The sequence below is a fragment of the Furipterus horrens genome, unplaced genomic scaffold, assembly GCF_987537825.1.
Source record: "Furipterus horrens unplaced genomic scaffold, mFurHor1.1.pri manual_scaffold_3, whole genome shotgun sequence".
Classification (NCBI taxonomy): domain Eukaryota; kingdom Metazoa; phylum Chordata; class Mammalia; order Chiroptera; family Furipteridae; genus Furipterus; species Furipterus horrens.
In genome coordinates this window covers 30,272,576-30,294,454 of record NW_028327173.1, presented here as the reverse complement: position 1 = coordinate 30,294,454, position 21,879 = coordinate 30,272,576, and the positions used below count along the sequence as shown (strand labels likewise).

Here is a 21,879-nt window from a genome sequence, read left to right as displayed (position 1 = left end):
CACCCGCAAAGCCTACCCGCTGTAGGTAGCCACTGCAGAGTCCATCCATCCCGCTCCACGCCCCTTTTGCCCGGGGCTCCATCCGCCCAGAGCCCCGGCCCTTGGTCCCGCCTGTCGCGCAGCCGTCCTAGGGCAGCCAAGCTATGCTTTGGGGAGGAGGCATCGGAATTCCTGATCACTCGTGGGTGGTCCTACCGCGTGTTCCAACTGTACTACCCCCACCCTGTTGCAGTTCAGGCAGCAGTCCCGTTATTAGAGGATTCCCAACGTTTCAGCTGTCTGCTGGACATCACCTGGAGCTCCCACAGGTGCCGCATACCCACGCAGTCAACGTGGAACTAGACATCCCCCAAACAGGCGCCTTATTCCTGGTTTCCAGTTCATAAGAGAATACCACTGTCCACTCAGGTGTGCTCACACCAGAAACTTGAGAGTGGTGCTTGACCCAAACCTCCTTCATTCTTAATAATCCTTATCTAGATCTCAGAAAGTCTACCTTTAAAAGTTATCTTAAAAAAAAAACAAAACAAAAACTAATCATAACCTCTGTGTGTCTCCTACTCAATCTTTCGAAAAATATCTTTTCCTCTCGTTAGAGTACTTCTATCCCTACCTTCTATATAGCTCATACAAATTTTTATCAGTATACCAATCATTCCAGGGATGGGTCATGTGAATCATATGGGTGAACCTAAGCCCAGCACAGCAATTGGCATAGGCAAACCTCCCAGAGTGTTTCTCCAATGGCTATACCTATCTTGGATGCTACTGCTCCAATTCATAACGTTATGAGCTTTCTAAATTTGCAGCTGTCTCCCATCTGGCCTTCTGGTCTCCAGCTTCTCTTCTATAACCCATCCTCCACAGTACACACACTGTGATCTTTGTATTGTTCAAAATTGACCCTGTCTCCCCACCTTCTTTAAATCCTTCAGTGGTTCTCCAGCTATACGGTCTGCTACACGGCGTATAGGCCTTTTCCAACTTGTGCTGTCTACTTCTCCAGACTTTTCTAGCACTCCTCTCCTCCTTTGCCCTCCTGACACTCAGCTTAGCAGAGCTATGAAGAGTTCTTTGAGCACTCCATGCTCTGGATTCCCGGCTAGATTATATTCTCCATGCCTCCATAGCCCCTTTTTGGTTAACTGTTGTTTATCCTGTAGGACTCTGGGAAGGCTTCATTTTCTCTCAAGATTGAGTTAGTTGCCTCCTCTGAGATTTCACAATACCTTGGCTTCCCTCTAATCTTGTCTATTTTGATTGTTTACGTATCTGTACCTTATTCATGGGAGGTCAGCTCTATTTAGTCACCCAGCACAGGGTTCAGCATGCAGGAAATAACAGCAGGAGGGGGAGGAAGATTATATTTGTATATGAGGGAAGCCCCTGAGCCCAGCACAGGGCTGAGAAACAATCTAGGATTCAGGGCCAGACAGATTCAAGTTCAAATCCTGACTCTGTTACTCTTAAGGATATATGTGTTAGAAAATTCACTTCCTCTCTCTAGACCTGCTTCCTTAGCAATAAATTGGAGCGCAATGAATCCTAGCTTCTACAGTTGCTATGAAGGTAAAATGAAGTAACTCAGCAGGGGCTAAAAAAATGGGAATACAAACAAGAAACCAGTACCCCTTAATTTTGAAGTTAAGTTTGATGATTTAAAAAAAAAAAAAACCAACATAATTGAGCAACTACTACATGCCAGGCATTGTGTAAGATTAGGGGGTGGGATACCCAGCTAGTCCCTAGGGCACTTTCCAGCTTCATCTCCTACCAATTTTCCTTGTGTTTTACATTCTAACCAAACTGAACTGATAGCAAGTCCCCAAATACATCATTTTGAGTTATATCACTGTGCCCTTTGCACATACTGTTGCCTTGATCTGTAGTACCCTTTATTCCTTGTTCACCGAAGTGAACTCCTACTTGTCCTCTGAAATCCTATTCAGTCATCACCTCTGCGAAGCTTACTCTGATTTTTCTCCTTTCTCCACTGTGTGATCCTAAAACTTATTTATACCCCTGTCATAGCACTTAAAAAGCTGGGTTATAATGATCTATTTGCAAATCTAGTCCCTTGAAGGAAAGGACACTGGGCTAAGCATGAGTGAGTATAGATAAATGTTTGAGTAAAGGAAATGAGTAAAGGAGGATAAGACAAGGTCCTTGCCTTGGAAGGACTCCGAGTCTAGTGGAAGAATCAGACTCATTGTTATACAGTAAACGTGGCCACAATTCTTTGCACCAGCTCCTATCAAGAGCTACATCTCCTCATCCCTTGATCATAGGTTAGCTTTGTGACGTTTTGCCAAGTGATGTGTGAATTCCAAAGTCTGGGCCTCAACATGCCTTGTAGCTTTGTCCTCTGCCTTCTTGGTGTGACATTTCCCTGAGATTGCCAAGGAAGGAAGCTGATCTAACCTAGTGGAGGATAAGAGGCCATGTGGAAGAGAACCAAGGTCCCTCTGATCTTCCAGGTACGTGGTGAGGACATTTTGGACTTTCCAGCCCAGCCAGTCCTCCAGATGAATGAGCTGCATGAGTAAGTAAAGGCCTAGTCAACCAACAGAATTAGGAGATATGATAAGTTGTGTTAAGCCACTAAGTTTTGGGAGGGTTTTTTATAAGCCAGTAGATAACTGAAACATACCTAAAGGGGTGATCACAACATAAGATGATAAAAGCAATAACATGGACACAATAGGGTCATGAGAAGAGATAGCTAATCCAGTAAGTTTTCCTGGAGGTGATGGGATTTGGGCAGGTTGTTGAAGGATAAATAAAAATTGGGGTGGTAAATAGTCCTGTGAGAAGAAACAGTATGTATATTATGCAGAGGGAAGAAAGGAATGGCATAGCCAGGAAGTAGTTAGCATTAACTTGGCAAGCATACCCTATAGGATTCATGGAGGGACATATTAGGAAATCTAAATCACAGAAGGCCTTGGTGCCATGCCTATGCCTAATGATTACTCTTTCTCTAGTTCATCAGATGGTGAGGTTGAACACTGTGACTGAAGTAGAGAGGACGGGTCCTTGAAGGCAGGGCTCTGTCTATTCCTTTGAGGGAAACTTGGGGACAGAGCCTTGTTTCATATCAGACTGGAATTCCCTAGGGTTGGGTCATTCCTTCGTCTCAAACCTGGGTTGTCTGGATGAGGGCAATGTCTCCCAGGCTCTGGACTGAGTGCCTCTCTCAAACCAGGCTTCATGAGAGCAGGGATCTGTCCCCAGGGTTGGTGCTTTGGGCTGTGCAGTTTGAGTCCCATACAAAGTATCCAGTAGAGGAGATGCCAGTGGAAGCTGGTGTCCAGCCTACCCTTGGCACTCTGCTCTCCGAGCTCTGCACCCTGACTCCAGGCTGCATCAGCTGGAAGGAAAGGGTGTTCAGAGAGAACACCTGTAATATCAACAAAAGTTTTACGTGTGCCAGCAGTGATGCTGGTTCTCTACCCCAGATCATGGGTCCCCGCTGCCTTGTCTTTCTGCATCACATCAGGGCTTCTGGGTTAGGGCTTTTTTCCCCTTTCACCCTGGGGCTCCAGGAGAAGGCCTGTTGTCATTTAGACAAACGTTCCTTGGAACAGGGCCCTGTTTTCCTCCATCTGACTGTATCTTCTCAGAAGGAGAAGCTTCTGGGAGAAGTTCTTTCTCATTCCTACGCAAAGGAGGTCAAACAGAGTTAGGTTGTTATCCTTAGGTCCTGCTCCTGCTCTGATGGTTTAGAACTGTGGGATTATTCCCTTCCCTATTTTCCCAAAGCACTCACAAGCAATGTCTGTCTCTGTCTTTCTGTGTGTCTCTGGGCCCTGATACCCAGGTTTGGCAGGATTGAATGGTTATTTGCTCAGGGGATCATAGTTTTGAAGTGTGAAGTTTTCAGGTGGTTTGGGGCAATGTCTCTGGGTCCCGCATGAAACTGAACTCTATAGGATACCTCCTGGTGGATAGGATGCTTCAAAGGAGCTTAGGGCCCACCAGAGCACTGGTATCCTTGGCTACCTCTACTTAAAGTCCATCTATTTGAGGCACGTTCCCTAACACCTGTGCCTTCCAGGTTCAGTTAGGGGCACTAGACATAAAGGGAATAAAAAACAGTTCAGGCCTCTCCTCTCACCTGCTGAGGAGGGAGGAGTTAGCAGCAGGCATGCCCTCTAAGTTCTTACCCAAGTGAACTTACTTCTCATGCCCATCCCACCCACTCCTCACCTGGTATCTGTCTGAGTGGTGCAGGTCATCAGTGGCAGATGAGTGTGGTGATGCTGTCGGAGACTCTCCTTCCCTCTTGATAGAAGCAGACAACAGGAGGGACTGGAAGAAGAAAAAGGACATTGTGACCTCAGGCAGAATGAGACCTATAGTCAATCCCCTAGAATTTCTATTCCTATGGAGCTTTTGGGAGAGAGGCAGAGAAAAGGAGGGTGGAGGGATAGAGGGGCCACTTGATATTTTGAAGGCACTTGGTCATGTCCTGGGAGTGTGGTCATGGGGGAGTATGACTTGATTCTCAGAATTGGTAGAGACCCCCTGAGAGGGCCCAGCTTATACCTACTCCAGTGGGACAGACTCCCAGCCTACTGTTAGTGGGCAGAGATAGTAAATGCTCTGGGACCCGCTGGAAGGGTTGAGGGTAAAGCCACATACCAACCACCCTGCCTGCCCCTAACACAAGCTGATGGCATCCCTGCTGTGGAGACAGTAAATTAAATAGCATGTATGAGTTTCCTGCGTGCAGCTAGGGATGTACGGTGGGCCCATTTATCCCCGCGCTGCGACAATGACCCTAGCAAAAAGCCCAGCAAAACTAATCCCCCCATGTCAATCCTACACGGCCTCTTCTACATACGCCTGCAGTTTAGATTAATAAACTGTCTGCTTTAAATTGTGTGTGAGCATCACAACTCTAAATACCACATGGCACATTCAGCCTGCTCTTGCTGGCTCTTGCCAAGGCCTGTTCAGCTGCAAACTGGGGGCCTGGAGGCCTGAAAGCAATCCATACTTCCTCCCCCCACCTTCCCCAGCCTGCGCAGCTCTGAGCCAGAAGCATACAATTCCCTAGGAGGCCTCCCCAGCCTAGAAAACCATGCCAAATCGCCAGTGACAGCCCAGAGAAAGCAATTTGGGAAAGATGGAGCAGCCATTTATCCTTCATCTCCGACTGAGCTGGAGGATGTGACCCGCATGCGGTGGCCATGCTGCACATCCTCAGGCAAGGCCCCGGGAAGGGAGGGGCGGCTGACGGCTGACGGTTGGCAGGGCTCCCTGGCTTGGCCTCATCCCAGGAGCTGGAGGAGGGAGGCTGGGAAGGGCCGGGGGTGGGATTCCCTGCAGCTTGGAGCCCCTTCACCCACCCAGGCCCAATGGGAAGCCTAGTGAGTGACTCAGCACCCCCTCCTCAGAAAAGAGGTGGGCTTTGGGGCAATGTCCTTCTCCTCTGGTCCCAGGGAAGATGCTGAGGAGAGGGAAACAATGTACCCCTGCCCCCCACCATAAGAAAGCTCACACTTGTGTTCTCTTAGGCCCCCCCCACCCCATCAACCTCTCTTAATTCTCTCTAGGTTAGAAGCCTTGAGAGGCTTCAGTATTACACCTGGGGCAAGTGGAATAAAAAAAGGTCACTGGCACTTTTTAAACATGGACCAAAAAGCAGTAAAATGTGTTTTGAAAAAAAAAAAAATCCCGGCATTAAATCATGACTTTTTGCCTGGCTCTTCGCCTCATTAAAAGTGGCCTTTTGGAAGGTAAAATTATCATTGTAAGCGATAAGATCTTTAAGAAAATAATTCACGGCTTCTTCACCCTTTAATATGATAGCCGCCACCGGCTAATTTTTTTCTTAATGGCAACGAGGCCATCAATCTTGTCGAAGGCCCCCTTGCCCTCTCCTCCTCCTCCCTCCCTCCTTCTCCCTGTCTTCTCAGTCTCTTGCTTGAACCTTCTAGCTCATGCCTCTTGCATCCATGACCTGCTTCCCTAAAGCCTCAGTCAAGGCAGAGGACAGACCCTGAAATGGTCAGATTTGGGGGTGTGCAAACATATCTGGAAATGGCTGAGGAGCTATGCGAACCTCTGAGTCTGGTTATCAATATGTGTGGGTGGCTGCAGGAATCTGCATGCTTCAGATTCCTGGATGTGCACTCTGATTGGGGTGTGTGTGTGCATTTTGAACATGGGAACTAGGTATGGACATGGATTGCATCTGTTTGTTGTTAGCACACCAGCCTCCCTTGGGTCCAGTTCTTAGCCCTGCCAGCCATGCTCAGGTGTCAGGTGTCAGTGGTTAGAGTGGCCAAACTGGCAGCTTGTCCATGACCTACCTTTTTCCATAACCACAACCACTAAATGCTGCGACCTGGGCCAAGCTCAGAGAGTGTGGCTCCCCACCTCTATGGTCCACAGCTGCCTGTCACCCCCTGCCTTTTCTCTGAGGGCTGGGAGGGCTTTGCTTCCTTGGCCACAGCCTGCATCGATCCAAGGCTGGATGAGGCTCCCTATCTCCTCTGTCCAGCCTGCTGTGTTTTGGGTGGGTTCCTGAGTGAAGGTGCAAAGTCCACTCCCACCCTTTAGAAAGGCCTTCAGGGGAGTTGAGCCAGCCCCTGGAAGTAATATTGTCACTCTGGATCCTTTCCCCAAAACTGCCTTCTCAGAGATCACCAGTGCCTTTAAGACATCTGAATACATTGGTCTCCTTCTCCAGCTTTTCTCTTTTTGACTGCTGATCACCCCATATGTTTTGGAACTTTTTTCCCCTTAGGAGTCTGGGATACCACATTCTCTTGTGCCCCTTCTAACTTGTGACTGTTCTTTCTCTGCCCCTTATCTGTCTCCTATAACTTGTCTTGACCTCTAATGCAGGAGTCACCAGATGCTCTTCTTGGCTCTTGCTCTAATCTCTCCATACACTCCCCCTGACTGATTTCATCTATTCCCAAAGCTTTGACACTCATTCCTCTCTCCCTATAAAAAGGGTTAGGGATTCCTACCTTTAGAAGACATTGTGAGAACTTATTAGAAAGGATGCTAGGGGATGGGGAAGGGGACACTCAAGGAGCGAGGGTTTAGTCTTCCTCCCCATGTCCCCACCTCAAAATCATCCCCTTTGGGGTAGCAGTTCCATCTGCCTCTGTGGCCGCCTACAGCAGTTCTTGGTACAAATCATGTCACTGTCCCGAGGCCTTTTTGGCCCCTCCTTTGAGCCAGCTACTTGCCTTCACTTTTCCTTTCTCAATCTGATGCTTTCAAGCCTCTCTCCTATAGTGTCTGTTCAGAAGGGAAGTCTGTCTCCCCAAATGAATCCAGTATCTTCCCTGGCTCCCTGTTGCCCTCAGACCAAAGTACACACACACACACACACTCCACAGTCTGGCTCTGAGCTGTCCATCTCAACCTGCACTTCTATAATTTCCTTTACTTGCTACAGCTCACCCTCCTCCTTTGAGTCTTCCCAGCCTTAGAGTCTGGGTCTCCCACACCCCCAAGCCATTCTTGGCTTTGACCGCTGTCCTGCCTGGAAGAGAAGGAAGTCAGATGAGCATACTCTGGCCCACCCTCAGACTACACACACATACACTCAGGTGCATAGAGCGGCCCTAGGCCTCAGGCTGACTTGGGGATCCAGGAAGAGCTCCTTTTATCCTCAAGAGGATGGATAGGAGGAAAACACAATTGGCCACCTACCTTGGGAGTGCCTGGAGCCATGGCATCCTTCAGAAGGGAATTCTTGCTGCCAAGAAAGAAGAGAACAGGATGATTATTCCACTTGCTGCCCAGGGCATGCAAGAGCAGAATAGCAAAAAGACCCCAAAGAGAGAAGGCAGAGCCAGCCTAGCCCACCCTAGCTTGGCCAAGCTCCATCCAGTCCATTCAACCCCAGCTGGCCCTGCCTAACTCAGCGTCCATCAGGGGCTAAGGGCCAGAGCTGGCTCCTGGGAAGGGGATAGGGAGACACTAGGCATGGTAGGCTTCCCTGTGGATCTGAGGAAAGAGGCTTTACCTGACTCCTGGTATCAGCCTTGAGGATTCTGCCTGTCCTGGCTGCCCCCTTCCCTCCACCCCCTGTCCCCAGCCTGCTTTTAATTCCTATGGGATTGGGGTGATGGAGCTGACATGGCTCTTGTCAATTCTCCCTCCAACATGCTGCAAACTGCGTTAGGCCAGGAATGATCTCCCCCTGATTCAATTTGTCAGCCCCAGGCCCTCTGGCATCGGGTGCGGCAGGCGGGCGGGAGCTGGACCTGAAATATGTTGGGTGGCTTGGAGCAGGCGGGGGTGGGGGTGGGAGGTGATGGATGGGCTGTGGGGGAGGCGAGGACTGTGTTTAATAACAAAATTGGTATGCAAGGCCACATCCTGTGCTAAGCATGAGTGATCCAGAGCCACAAAGTATTACAAATCCCCGCTAAACAGATGCTGACAATGGAACAAGACGTATCAAATCAGATCCACTTCAGAAACATTAATATCCCTGTTCCTGTCCCTCCCTCCCTGCTGCCCCCACTATGCTTACCACATCTGTGCTCACACATTCACACATGTGCACTCACTCAACTCCCCTATCCCCCAACAAATACATGCACACAGAGGCACTGGCTGATACATGCACGGTGGCAGACACAGCACATTCACTACGGTCCTTGCACAGACACACGTACAAGCTGTCCAGGTAACGCATGCTCACAGATAGCCATAAAGCACAAAGACACACAGACACATGTCCAAGGCAGAGCATGTGGGGGCAGACGCTGATGCACCAGGTGTATGTATACACAAAGAGCACCCTCAGGGTCAGACACAGACACACCCAATATGCAGGCAAAGGCATAGGCAGGTGCAGAAAGAGTAGTTATCACCTGGTGCCATTTTGCCCTCAAGGGGGCAACTGGCAATGTCTGGAAACATTTTTGATTGTTACAACCTGGGGTTGGGAGTTTGCTATTGGCATTTAGTGGGTAGAGGATATTAACCATCCTACAGTGTACTGGGTAGCTTCTCACAATAAAGAATTATCCAGACCAAAATGTCAACAGGGCTGAGATCGAGAAACCCTAGTATAAAGGCAGATACACATATCCATCGTCTCTCTACCATTCTGTCAACAGTCGTGTAGATACATGTGGTCACACCCAATGGCTCAGACAAGCAAACAGATGCATAGGCACAGAATCCTCTTCCGAGAGACATAGTCACAACATTCACTCTACCTGGGTGAAGAGCTGTTCCCCAACCCACACCCACATAACTGCATGCTTAGATATAGACACCCACATGAACTGACAAACCCAGACACCCATGTACCCACAATAGCAAGCACAGGGACACACACCCACACAGGCAGGTATATTACAGAGCAGGGGTCACCAGGCTTGGCAGCAGGGTGAGGCTAAGGTCTGAGTATAAAAACAGAGCCTCTGCTTGTCTTATCAGACAGTGGAGGCATCACAGACCTGGAAGGACAGACAGACCAGGTTCCACTCAATGACACTTTGTATTTCTGCTCCAATCCTGGCCCTGATCTAGGTACTAGGGATCCAGAGAAGAAACTGGGCTGCTCTTGAGGAGCAAGTAGCTTGTGAGTTCATGCCTCTCATTATTCCTTCACTCATTCATTCAGTCAACAAGCCCTGATATCACCCTTGTGCCAGGTGCTGTGCCTGGGCCTACAAATACAGAAATGAGGCATCCACTGTGTAATACTGTTCGCACTGGACCCCTGGACTGAGGTCTGAGTGTTAATTGAGCAGGATCAGGTTAGAACAGGAAAGAATGAGCAATTATCGTGCACCCACCACATTCGGCAGGCATGGGCTAGATACTTTATGTGTGTTATCTTTTTTCTTCACAGAAACTTTACAAAGTTGACTAAAATGGGTTAAGAGACACCTCTCTGCTCACAGTCTGGATTTAAGTTCATGTCTGATGGAGTCCAAAGTGCTGCTTTTCCACTGCCTCCCTAATGACACTCAAGGGGTAGGATGGAGGGCAGAGCTCTGAGAACTTTTTCTGTCTGTGCTTTGGGGATGGTCCTGATGACCCTGGGCTTTAGTTTGCTCTGTGGATGAATAGAAATGAGGGTCAGAGTGTTTAGTCTCCCTTTCCCAATCCTCTGGATCTTTTCCTGGCAATTCTCTTCCCTTTCTCTCATTTGGACTGGTACTGTCCCAGACTTCTTCCCTCTCTCTGAGCCTGCACCCCACGCCCTACCTGTCCTCTAATTACCTGGTCATCTCCAAGTACGCTTGGAGAGACTGGAGTCTGGCAAAGGAACTGCCTTGGAGAGGAGAGGTCTAAGCACCAGAGTTGCAGGCAGCACGCTTCCACCCAGCCCACCCGCTCAGCTCTGCCTTCCGTCCCTCCCTGTTTCCACAGCCCGCCCCCAACGATTTCCTCCCTTGCTCAGTCACTCGCTGCCTAGTGATCCATGGGTTTTAAATTATAACTGGGACCCAGGAAACGCGTTCCTAAGTACAATATTCATGGGCTGGGCTGACACTTTTAATTAAGGTGATTTACACTGAATTATCCTTGGAAATAAAGAAATGGTGCGCTGCCGGGGAATAAACCATCATCACCAGCCGCCTTTGTAAGTTACACTTCGTTTTAATCTATTTGGGGAATTGTTTATCTAGTTCATTACCCAACCAAACACCGAGGCCGGCCTTAAATAAGGCTTAAGTGGGGGTGGGGGCACTGTCATCTCCACACCCCGCCTCTCTTCCAGAGTCACCCAGCCTCCCTCTGTCTCTTTCCAGCCCTTTTAAAGCACTGGCCAGAGTTCGATCCTCAGTCTAGAGGCCGCTCTACTCCAAGTGGCTCTGGAAGCGTCCCAGGAAAGATATCTGAGCTCAGGCCCGGCCAAGCCTCACTTTCAGCTTTGTGCCCAATCTTTCCATGTCCATGGCCTTTTCTTCTGCATGGAAACTTCTGTCTGAGGGCCACAGGGAAGTCTGGGGCAACCCTTCCTTCCTCCTGCCCTTCAATCTGCAGCTCCCATCTATGTTCCTGCCTATCAGTGCACATCTAGTCTCCACCCCATCACTATCCAGAAGACATCTTAGCTCAGCATGTCCTGTCCATCATCTCCTTCCCTCAGATAGTTGCTTCTCTGCCATCATTACCCTTCCTGTTACCCAAGTCAGAAAGCTCTTTCTAGTAAATACCCAAGTCATCAGCTAAGTTCTCTTGCTTCTTCCTCCACCCATCTCTCATCATTTGCTCTTCCCACTGCCACTGCCACTGTGCTGGGTCAGCCTCATCGTCTCTCCCTTGCACCAGCCCAACCTGCTCACTTGCTCTCTGCTTATACCTCCAACTCATGTCCCATACTGGCCTCCAGTGTGATTCTCCTACAGCTTGGCTCCCTCAGAAGCTGCTTCTGGCTCACCACTGTTTTAATTCCCTATTACCTCTAGGACAACCCTGCAGCATTGAAGGCCCTCCACTATCTGCCCTTAATCTAACTTTGCCCTCCTTGCTCTAACTAGGTGAGTCCTGGGGTCTAATGGAATCCTGTGCAGGACTGAAAGGAGAAAGAGAGAGGACAGGGTGAGGGAGGGTGTGTGGGGATAGCCCCTGATCTTGGATGTAAAAGTGCTTTGAAAAGTGTAAGCTTTTGCCGATGGGCGTTCTGACTCTTTTTCCCGTAGGTGTCTGTCTGTGTGCCCATGAGCCTGTGGGAAGTGGTTCTCTTGGGGGGTGTGAGCACCTGTATGGGTGTTAGAATGGGGATGTGTGTGTGTGCCTGTACATCATGTACATATGTTTGCACCTGTGTCTGTGAAAAGCAGCCAGCCCTAGTTTGGGAGCTGGAGGGTTCTGATTCTCTGTGTGAGTCCTGGGGGTAATATAAAATAGCAACTTGCTTGTGGGGAGGGTACAGAGGGAGGCAGAAAGCACAACATCAGGCCCACCCTGAAGAGCTCCTTGGGGAGCAACCTTGTGGATGGAGGGATAGGCCCTCCTGGGTGGTGCAGAAGCAGGCTGAAGGGAAGGGGGAGGGCAAAAGAGGCAAAGGCAAGGTAAGAGGGGAAGGGAAACATTTGGAGAGAAGAGAAGAAGAAAGAAGGGAGGGGAGCATGAAGCAGAGGGGAGGGTGCTGCGGAGGAAGCCTCTGGCCATATGCCACAGATGGGGGATGTCCTGATTTGGGCTCTCCCCTCCTGCAGGACTCAGTTTCCCCATCTGTGAAATGGCTGGTCCAAGGCCACTCTCAGCTCAGGGAGCCCAGCGTCGGAGAGGAGGAGCGAGAGCCAGGTGCCACATCTTTGTCCAACCTCCTCTACTGGCCTGCCTCCCTGAGAGCGGGTAGGGGCGGGGCACGGGCAGCCAAGGCTGGGACCCTCCCCGCGCTAGCCCGTGCTAGCCCGCAGGGAGCTGACACGCTCCTGGGGAATTTATCACGCACCCAATTACAATGTTAATTGGCAAGTTCCTGAAATCAATTAATTCACAAATTTTTTCCAATTAAAAATCCAGATAAATCACGAGGGCAGCGGCGGGCCGATCCAGCCTGCAGTCCGGTGGGTGCAGCGGCCGCAGGGAGGGGAGAGAGGAACGGCGAGGGGAGGGGCTGCGGGCGCCGCTGCCCTTGAACGCCTTTGCCGGCCGGTCGGACTGTCAGCGCGCCGGGCTCGGCGGGGCCGAGACAGATAAAACCATCGACCCGTCGCCGCCAGCGCTTCGGCTTTATCGATCCGACGGGAATTTCACTTGCTGTGCAGATCCCGCTGTCCGGCTGTCAGACATCGGGTGGTGGTGGGGCGCGTCCAGGGGTTAGGGGGTGCTGGGCTGGGCTTGGACGTGAGGGGCACAGAAGTGGGGGAGGCACACATAGACGTGAGAGGTGGCGCAGATGTGGGAGGGCTGGGTAGGGAAGCGGACACGGGAGTAAGGGTGTGGAAGTGGGGATGTCGGGGAGGAGGGTCCGGTGCAGGGTCATGGGTGGGGGTGGAATCAGAAAGGCTGTGGGCAGAAGCCACGTACTGGGCAGTGCAGGGGTGGCGATACGGGGACTAGGCTGTAGTGGGGGCCCCACTGCGGAGCAGAAAGAGAGCTTGGATGCTCCTTCTCCAGGCCCTTAGGGGTGCACTGCTTAAAAAAAAAAGATACTAAAAATGTTTATTGATTTTAGAGAGAGAGGGAGAGAGAAACATCAATCCGTTGTCTCTCCTAAGCACCCTGACGGGGAATCAAACCTGAAACCTGGGCATGAGCCCTGAGGGGGAATCAAATCCCTAACCTTTTGGTGTATGGGATGACGTTCCAACCAACTGAGCAACACGGGTCAGGGCAGGAGTGCACTACTTTCACAAGGCTTGGCAGATCCCTCCATCTCTGTCTCTATTCTCTGTTTCTGTTGAGGAAGGTCCCCATTGGGAGGAAATTACTCAGAAACTCTCCTGCACAGCCAAGGTATGGAGCTCAACTGCAGAAGGATATTTCCTTCACTCTCTGCCCCCTTCCAGGCTAGTCCTAGGTGTGTGTGTGTGTGTGTGTGTGTGTGTGTGTGTGTATTTAAAAGCACTAGAGCCAGAATGCTTGAGTGTAAATCTTATCTTTACCACTTTACTAGCTGTGCAACCTTAGACAAGTCACTTAACCTCTCTGTACCTCAGTTTTCTCATCTGTAAAATGGAGTTAATAATTATTACCTACCCTAAGAGAGTTGTGATGATTAAATAAGTTAATGCAATATAATACCACTCTATGGTCTGGCACATAGTGAGCGTTCAACAGGATTATTATTATTCTCATTAGTATTGTCTTCTGTGGTAGTTTTAAGTACTCCCACAGATTCTTGGATGCTCTTCCCCTCAAGAGGTAGAGCTTATCGTTTTATTCTCCTCTCTTAAGTGTGGGCTGGACTTGGTGACTTGCTTCTAATGAACAGAGTAGAATATATTGGAAGAAATAGTGTATGACTTCTGAGACTAGATCATAAAAGGCATTGTGGTTTCCTCCTTAGTCTCTTTTGGATCACTTCCTCTGTGGGAAGTCAGCTGCCACGTCATAGAGAAACTCAGGGGCCCTGTGGAGAGCCTCACATGTCGAAGACCCAGGGCCTCCTGCCAACAGCCACCTGAGTGAGCCATCTTGGGAATGGATCCTACAGTCCCCATCAAACCTTCAGATGACTGCAGCCTCACGAGGGACTCCGAGCCAGAAACTGCAACTACCCACAACTACCCAGCTAAGCCAGTTCCTACATTAGCCCATAGAAACTGTGAGATAATAAATGTTGTTTCAAGCTGCTTGGTTTGGATGTAACAGCAATAGATAAGTAATAAACCTTCTCTCAGAATTCATCTTGGGCCTCACCTCCTTCAGGTGGTCTTCTCTGCTCTGTGCCAGGGTTGGTGCCTCATCTATGCCCCCCGACAGCTCCAGCCCTCCCCACAGAGAGTCTCTATCCCTCAGGGTTTCTATTACCTGGTTCTCCTTACTCCCACACAAGGAGCTTGAGAGGGCAGCACCATTTCTGATTCTCCTTAGGATCCCCAGCACGCTGCACAGGGGATTAGGAGAGAGGGTAGCAGGAAGGGGCATCCGTCTACTTTGATGACTTAAACTGAACTGGCGGGGCAGGCTGTTCCCCTGTGGCAGATCGTATTTTCCATCTCTCCTTCCATCACACATACTCTTCTAAAACATGAGCTTGCCTTCCACCCATCAAAAGGTGGGGTGAATGCCCCTTCCCTTTGAGTCTGGGTGGGCTGATACTGCCTTGACCAATAGAGTACAGCAGAAGTAACATTAAGTGATTTCTGAGGCTAGATTATAAAAGCTGACCCAGCCCTGGCCAGGTGGCTCAGTTGGTTGGAGCATCATCCTGTACACCAAAAGGTTGCAGATTTTGCTCCTGGTCAGGGCACATACCTAGGTTGAGGGTTTGATCTCAGGTCAGGGCATGTGCGTGAGGTAGCCAATCAATGTTTTTCTCTCTTGTCTTTCTCTCAATTCAATAGACATATCCTCAGATGAGGATAAAAAAATAAAAAGTGCCCAGCTTCATATATTGTTGGTTAGAACATTTGTTTTAGAGCTTTAAGCTGCCATTTAAGAAGTCCAGCTACCCCAAAGCTGCCATGATATGAGAAAGCCTGGGCCACATAGAGAAGCCATGTGTAGGTGCTTGGGTCACAGCTCCAGCTGACGTTCCAGATGAGAGTCAGCAGCAACCATACATGTGAGTGACAGAGCTCCCAGATGATCCCAGCTCCCAGCTATCCAGTCTTCCCAGGCCTTAGACATCCTGGAGTAGACACAAGTCACCCCTTCTGTGCTCTGTCTGAATTCCTGATTCCACATATTCCATGAACATAATGAAATGGTTGCTTTAAACTGCTAAGATTTGGGGTAATTTGTTACACCCCTCCTCTGCTCTATTTAATAAACCGGCTTCTCCACAAGGCTGTCCAGGAGGCTCTGCCCAGTTCTTCAGGCAGGGACAGGGGAGGTGGGGTGTAGCAGTGGGGGGACATGCCTAAACACATTCTCAAGATTGCCACCTTTCAGACCTGGAGATTCACAGATAAGGTAGTGTTTACTCCCCTGGATGGCAGCACCAGGCTGCACTTCCAGTGGGGCGACCAGGCCCAGCCCCTGCTGCTGTTACCCTGTCCTGACTCACTCAGTATGGCAGTGCAGGGACTGTGGAGTGGCTTATCCCTTTCTAGCTCCTCTGTGCCCTTTTGAGACTGAGGCCTGAAGAGGGGTCACTCTGCTGTCATCTCCAAAAACAGAGCAAGAAGAGAAAGGCAGCTCTGTTCAGCTGGAGGATCTGAGGCCTGAAAGCAGAGTGGAGGCAAAGGGCATCAGGGCCTTGTCTTCTACCTAGAGGCTGGGGTGAGGGCCAGGCGGCTGTTCCTGGGACTTGGTAATGAGAACCCTGAGTGGGATTCTCTGGCAGGCAGGCTGCCCTGTTAGGTGGCTTACCTGGCGGGCAGTTGGGCCAGCTGTTCCAGTTCTTGCTCCATATGCTCCTGCAGCTCGCTGGGCCTCAGCAGGACCTGGCAGATGGGGCAAATAGGGGCCTGGCTGTCAAACAATGCTGCTGCCTTTTTCTTACCTGGTGAGGGAAGAAGAACAGACAGAAATATAAGCTGGGCTGGTCTGTGGAGGGAAAGCCAGTGTCCTAATCCTCCGACCCAAGCCGGCAGATGCCTCCTAGGGCTTCTTGGCTTTGAGAAAAGTGAGCCTGAGGGTCTCAGAGACTATGTGCATCACTCCTCTTTGCAGCTCCAGAGGCTGTGGTCATGAATGGCCCCTCTCAGGAATCTATCAGGACACAATTGATGCTCTAGGCCAGCAATTTTCAACCAGTGTGTTGCAAGAATTTTTAAAACATGCTATACCTGACTATTTAGTCAGGGGTACTGACCTCTTTTCCCTTAGATTGTCCAAAAAAAAAGAAAAAAGAGAGAGGAACAGCAGCCAACAGTCGACACAATAATAGCCATTGGTGTGAATGAATCAAAATTACACCTGTTTTTGGTCAGACTGGCCAAAAAAACCCAAAACATTTTTTGGTGTGCTGCAGACTTTTAGTAATTAAATTATTTGTGCCATGAAATTAAAAAGGTGGGAAATCGCTGCTCTAGGCGATCAAACCTTGATCACTTCATTTCACACAGGTTAGTGAAGGTCTCGGTTTAATCATACCATCACCCAGAATATCCAGTGCCCTGTCTGCCTCTCCTTTCCCCTTACTGCTTCCACACTCCCCAAATCTGGAGAAGAAAGAAAAGAGGGAGAAAAGGGATCCATTTTTGCAGTCATTCAACAAACACTGTCTGCTGTCTGCTCTAAGTAGTGGGACACAGACTACATTCAGATCTAGTCCCTGCCCTTAAGGCCCTCATAGTCGAGTGGAAAAGGCTGAAAAGGACCCAGGTGAATGCTATCTTTTAGGGTAGCTTTCTGTCCCAGTTCCTCACTTTTCCCCAGGGTTCTTTCCTTCCACAGCCTCTTCTTTCCTCGTCTTGCGTGCTGGACGCTCCTGTTCCTTCTTGGCCATCATTCCCACCTGGGCCCTGTTGACTCCAGAGTCTGTATCTCTACCCTGGGTCCCTCCCGTGTTCTCCAGACCCCTATATCCAAAGGCCCTTTGGACACCAATGCCTGGATATCCCAAGAGAGTCTGAAACTCAAGAAACCCAAAACGAAAATTTTCAGGTTCTTTACCACCCTCCCCCCACCAGACCTGCTCCTTCTTCGGCAGTGCCCATCTCAGTATCCCTGAAGTCTATACTCTCCTTGTTTAGGTTGTACCTCCCCTCACTTGGATAAACCTCACTGGCTTCTGTGAGTCTCACAGATTCTGGGCTCTCCCCCTCCAAAATGTCCTTCAAAGTGTGTGCTCTCAATACACAAGCACACATAGGTATAGTGCTGGCTATACTGGCTTGGGTGCTGGCTGAAAGCCTAAACTCTGTTCCCACTTTGTCCTGAGTGGTAACCAGAACACACCATGCTGCGAAGAAGCCTAAAGTTTGCCTAGTACACCCCCTTGGGATGCCTAAATCCCCTCCCTTACCGTCTTCCCCACCCAGTGCTTCCCTGGCCTCTGCATATAGCCATAAGTTTGAGGAGCCCTATTTATGTAGAAACATCCCTGCCTATCCATGTGAACTCTGTAGAAAGAACTTATTTACCTTAAGCCCAGACCTTTCTCCCTGCTTCTTCTGCCCACTGGTGCCTGGAGAAGGTCAAAATCAGTTTTCAGGGAGATAAAGGCCATGCCAGTGATGATCAAGATGGTTGCTTGAGTAGGGTTGCCAGATTAAATATATAAGATGCATAGTTAAATATGAATTTCAGATAAATAATGAATAATTTTTAGTGTTAAGTATGTACTGAATGTTGCATGAAACATACTTAGACCAAAAGTTATTGTTTTTCTAAAATTCAAATGTACCTGAGTACCCTATATTTTTATTTGTTAAATCTAGCAACCCCATGTCTGAGGGAGTTCCCAGTTTAGGCTGAGCACAAGAACTCACCTCCCTTCCATACAGACTGAGGATGACCACTGCTCTCCTACATGTTCAAAGGAAGGAGCAATTCATTCTGGATATGTCTTGGGGAGTGGAAAAAAGAATGCTTAACCAACAAAATGAAATTTAAGTTGTGACTTAGAAGTGTTCCAGGCAGAGAATAGAAGCAAATGAATGAGTGAATGAATGGGTTGTGTATTCTTTGTGGGCAGGGGCCATTTCTTATCCATCTTTATGTCTACAGACAATTGAAAACAGACCCAACAGAGACCAGATGCTCAATAATGAAGCAAGGGAGAGGAGAAGAGGAATGGAGGGAGGTGAAGTAGGTAGGAAGAGCAGGATGTCCTGGAAGTTAGATGACATTTGCAGAGTTGGGATGTCAGCTGTGGAGGTTTTGTTTATGTTGGGGTGGGGGGTAGGTAAGTCTCTAGTCTGTGTGGCTAGGTTTCTGAGGAGGGAAAGGGGCCCTACTGATCATGTGCCTTGGTGGCTATACCTCAGATACTCAGTACACAGTTGGCAGACAGCTCAGAGTAAAAGAAGTAGATGTAGCCCTGGTTTGGAAGTGAGGCAATGAGGATATATATATATATTTATTCTCACCTGAGGACATTTTTTTTTTCATTGCTTTTAGAGAGAGAGAGGAAGGGAGAGAGAGACACATCAATGTGAGAGAGACGCACTGACTGGTTGCTTCTCATATGCACCTGGACCAGGGATTGGACACGCTCAGATGGGAGATTGAACCTGCAACCTTTAGGCTACGGGAAGATGCTTCAACCAACTGAGTCACACCAGCCAGGGCAGGAGGATTTGAGTCTTAGCTCTGCCCTGAACTACACTCAGCCAGAGAATCTGAGATGAATGAGACCCTTGATAGCGTCCAGGCCATTATCTTTATTTTACAGATGGGAAAACTGAGGCTCAGCACTGGACAGGGACCCTATACTTGGCTCTTGATCTCATTGCCTTGATTATTTATAAATTCAGCAAATGTTTATTAAACAATTATTCTACTTCAGGTATTGATATTATTCTAGGAGAAACTGGAATTCAGAGATAAATAAAACACATTCTTGATCTCAAGGATATCACAAATGAGTAGGAAAGTGAAAAAGGGAAGTCAGCTATTCCAGTCAGTGCAGCCCTGGGCAGGGCTGAGGGGGGCATGCTGGGTGCTCTGGGTGGGGGCAGGAAGGGGCCAGAGGAGGGCTGGTAGGGTCCAGGGGAAGGATGAATAAGGGAGTGTTGACAAGGCTGTTGAAGCAGATCACTGAGGCAAGGCCTGTGTTTAAGGCGGAAAATGGTAAGAGAAGAGACTGGAGGAAAAAGAGAATCTAAGGCATGGGTCTGAGCCGAGGTGGAAATATGAGGGTTTAAGACTCTTTTAGCCTGGGATGCCAACTCTGGCTCCTAGGGTTCCTTAGAGCCAGCTCTCTCCCTCCGATCCTAGCACCAGGCTTCAGCATTCCCATGTACCTGTTCTCAGTTCTTTTGCCTTGCTGCCAGAGATCTACTTTTCTGGAACTAAAGCTTGACCTCAGTTTCCCTGTCGGGACAGTGGGCCCTCTTCCCGGCTCCCAGCTTCAGGAATAGCATTGCTAGGGATCTATAGGAAACCCTGCAGCCTATGTTCTCCAACCCAACCCCATTTTCTCAGGAGTTAGAGTGGCAGGTGTCAGCATGGCCATGGGCCTCCTGCGTCCCCTCCCCCACTGTGTTCCCTATAATTTTATATTGAGACCTGTGGTCATGACGTGGGTTTTACTGCACTAACGACATGGCCTGCCCAGGTTTAATGACAAAATCCATACTCTGGCCCTGGGCCTGCTCCTCGTTTGCATAATTCCCAGAATACAGCTCCCTGAAGCTTTTGACCTGGGCCATTACATTGGCCATAAAATGGGCCATAAAACTGCTGGGGATGGCCAAAAGGAGGGGGCCATGGTCTTGTGGGGGTGGGAACAAAATCCTCAACCCCCTACTCCTCCTAGGCCTGGGAGGAGGCATCCGCTGGCTCTTCACTCCCACAGTTCCCAGGACCTGGGAGTCCATCTCAGGTGGGAGAGGCTTCCAGAAGTCCTTAGCCCAGCCACCCATCTGATGCAGGAATCCTTTCTCCAACACCACTGCCAGCATCACAGGAAGGTAGACCGAGCCCTCCAGAGGCAGGCTGTCAGAAAGCATCTTCTCCTCGAGCATCCCTGACTCCTGCCCCTGACCGCCCATCCCATAGCTGGCCCAGCCCTTTGCCACAGGTGGGTCTAGGTCATCTGAACCTAGGTTGAATCTTGTCCCTCCTCCGGAGGCCTGGCTCCCTAGGGAGGTCAGGAGCTAGTCTGTGCAGCACGGTGGGGAGACGTGAGATGCAAGAGGGGATGGGGACAAGGACTGGGACGGGCTGTCAGTGCTAAAGATGATGAATGGGGGAGGTGAGGCGGGAGGCCCAGTGTTATCGGCAGTGGATGGCAGGTGCGGGTGCTTGCCGCTCCTGCTAATCCCCGGGCGCTGCCTCAGCCCTTGCACTGATAACGAGGAAATGGGACTGACAACAATTTTTAGCTGAGAGATTCTTCACCAAAATGCCAGGCGGCCGGAGGTCTGACAGCGCCTGATTGAGTGTGTGAGTGTGTGGGGGGAACGCCGCAGCCCCCTCCCCTCCCATGCAAAGATGGATCGTTCATTCCGCCTCCCGTCCACATTCATTACTGCAACTCCCTCCCACCACCCCAGTTCCCACAGAACCTGCCACCTCCACTTCTCTGCCTGCCACAGGTACCCCCTGAAAGAAGAGGAGGGTGAGGGGGCAGGGGGGCCCTTAACCTATCCTCAGCCATAGGTAAGGCATTTCAAGCTCAAAGAGCTGAGAGGTGGCTGCAGAGTCAGGGCTGAGAGATAGACCCTGCCTGGAAGCTCCCTAGCTATGTGGCCTCCAGAGGGTCTCTTTCCTTTCTTGAGATGCTGAAATACCTTCCCCACTAGGAAACAAGAGGCTTCGACAGGAAGTGACTGACTGTGGAGTGTGATGGGGATATAGCATGCATGCTGAGGAGAGCGGAGAGGTCAAGCCAAGTAGCCTTTTCCTTGCCCTGGCCAGGCTCTGGCCAGTACAGCCCTCAAGTCTTGGAACAAGGCTTTGGGTACCTGAGGTCCCAGATCAGCCCTCTGCTGCCCTCCTCTGTTGGGAACTGCTGACCATTGGGAGCAGGCAACTCTAGGGCTGGCACAGCTGCTTCTTCTAGGCCATCTTCCACAGTGAGGCCTGGTGCAGAACTGGACACTGGAAGACGAGGGTCTCATTCAAAGGGAAAGCCCTCCTTTCCTAGGTCACTAATTCACGTCTCGTCTTGAAAATCCCCACCATGTGATGGCCTTTCTGGCTTGGCCTCTTTGGTTTTGTCCCCATTCTGTTGCCTGTGGTTCAATTCTTGCCTCTCTGTTTGTTTCATGATTTTTTCTCTACAGATCCTGAAAGGGAGGACTTGACTGCCTGGTATCTGACTTAGAAGGAGGAGGGTTAAAATGAGGGTGAGGGTTAACTCTAATGCCAAATGGCAACAGAGGCTGGAACTTTTAAGAATGTGTATGTGTGTCCATGTGTGTGTTTATGTATATACACATGTGTGTCCTGCCCTTCCTCTCCCTGTACCCCCAACAAAAGGGCTTCCATTTCCTAGTGACCAAGACACAGAAGAACCTTCAAGCAACGTTCAATAGAGTTATCTCTTACTAGCTGTGAGACCTTGAGCAAATCACAACACTTCTGCGCTTTAGTTTCTTGTTGTGTGAAACAGGGATAATAATTATTAACTCCTACAACTTTCATGAATGTCCAATTAAATTAAGTCTGTGTACAAGTGATGAGTCATTATTATCTCTAGTT

At 49.7% G+C, this 21,879-nt stretch overlaps 1 protein-coding gene and 1 long non-coding RNA gene across 3 annotated transcripts in view; one reads left to right on the top strand and one right to left on the bottom strand.

Moving 5' to 3' along the window:
• Positions 1-21,879, bottom strand: part of RNF220 (ring finger protein 220) — a 225,132-nt gene that overhangs the window by 19,114 nt on the left and 184,139 nt on the right. For both annotated transcript variants that reach the window (XM_090269320.1, XM_090269321.1), the window contains exons 2-4: positions 15,934-16,066; positions 7,681-7,726; positions 4,210-4,311 (exon numbers count right to left, since the gene is read on the bottom strand). In XM_090269320.1, the coding sequence (XP_090125446.1) occupies positions 4,210-4,311; positions 7,681-7,726; positions 15,934-16,066 (281 nt within the window). The remainder of the gene's footprint in view (positions 1-4,209; positions 4,312-7,680; positions 7,727-15,933; positions 16,067-21,879) is intronic.
• On the top strand, positions 12,561-14,024 carry LOC150014778 (uncharacterized). The gene is made up of 3 exons (XR_016509693.1): positions 12,561-12,753; positions 13,364-13,410; positions 13,964-14,024. It is a non-coding gene; the product is annotated as an uncharacterized LOC150014778 (long non-coding RNA).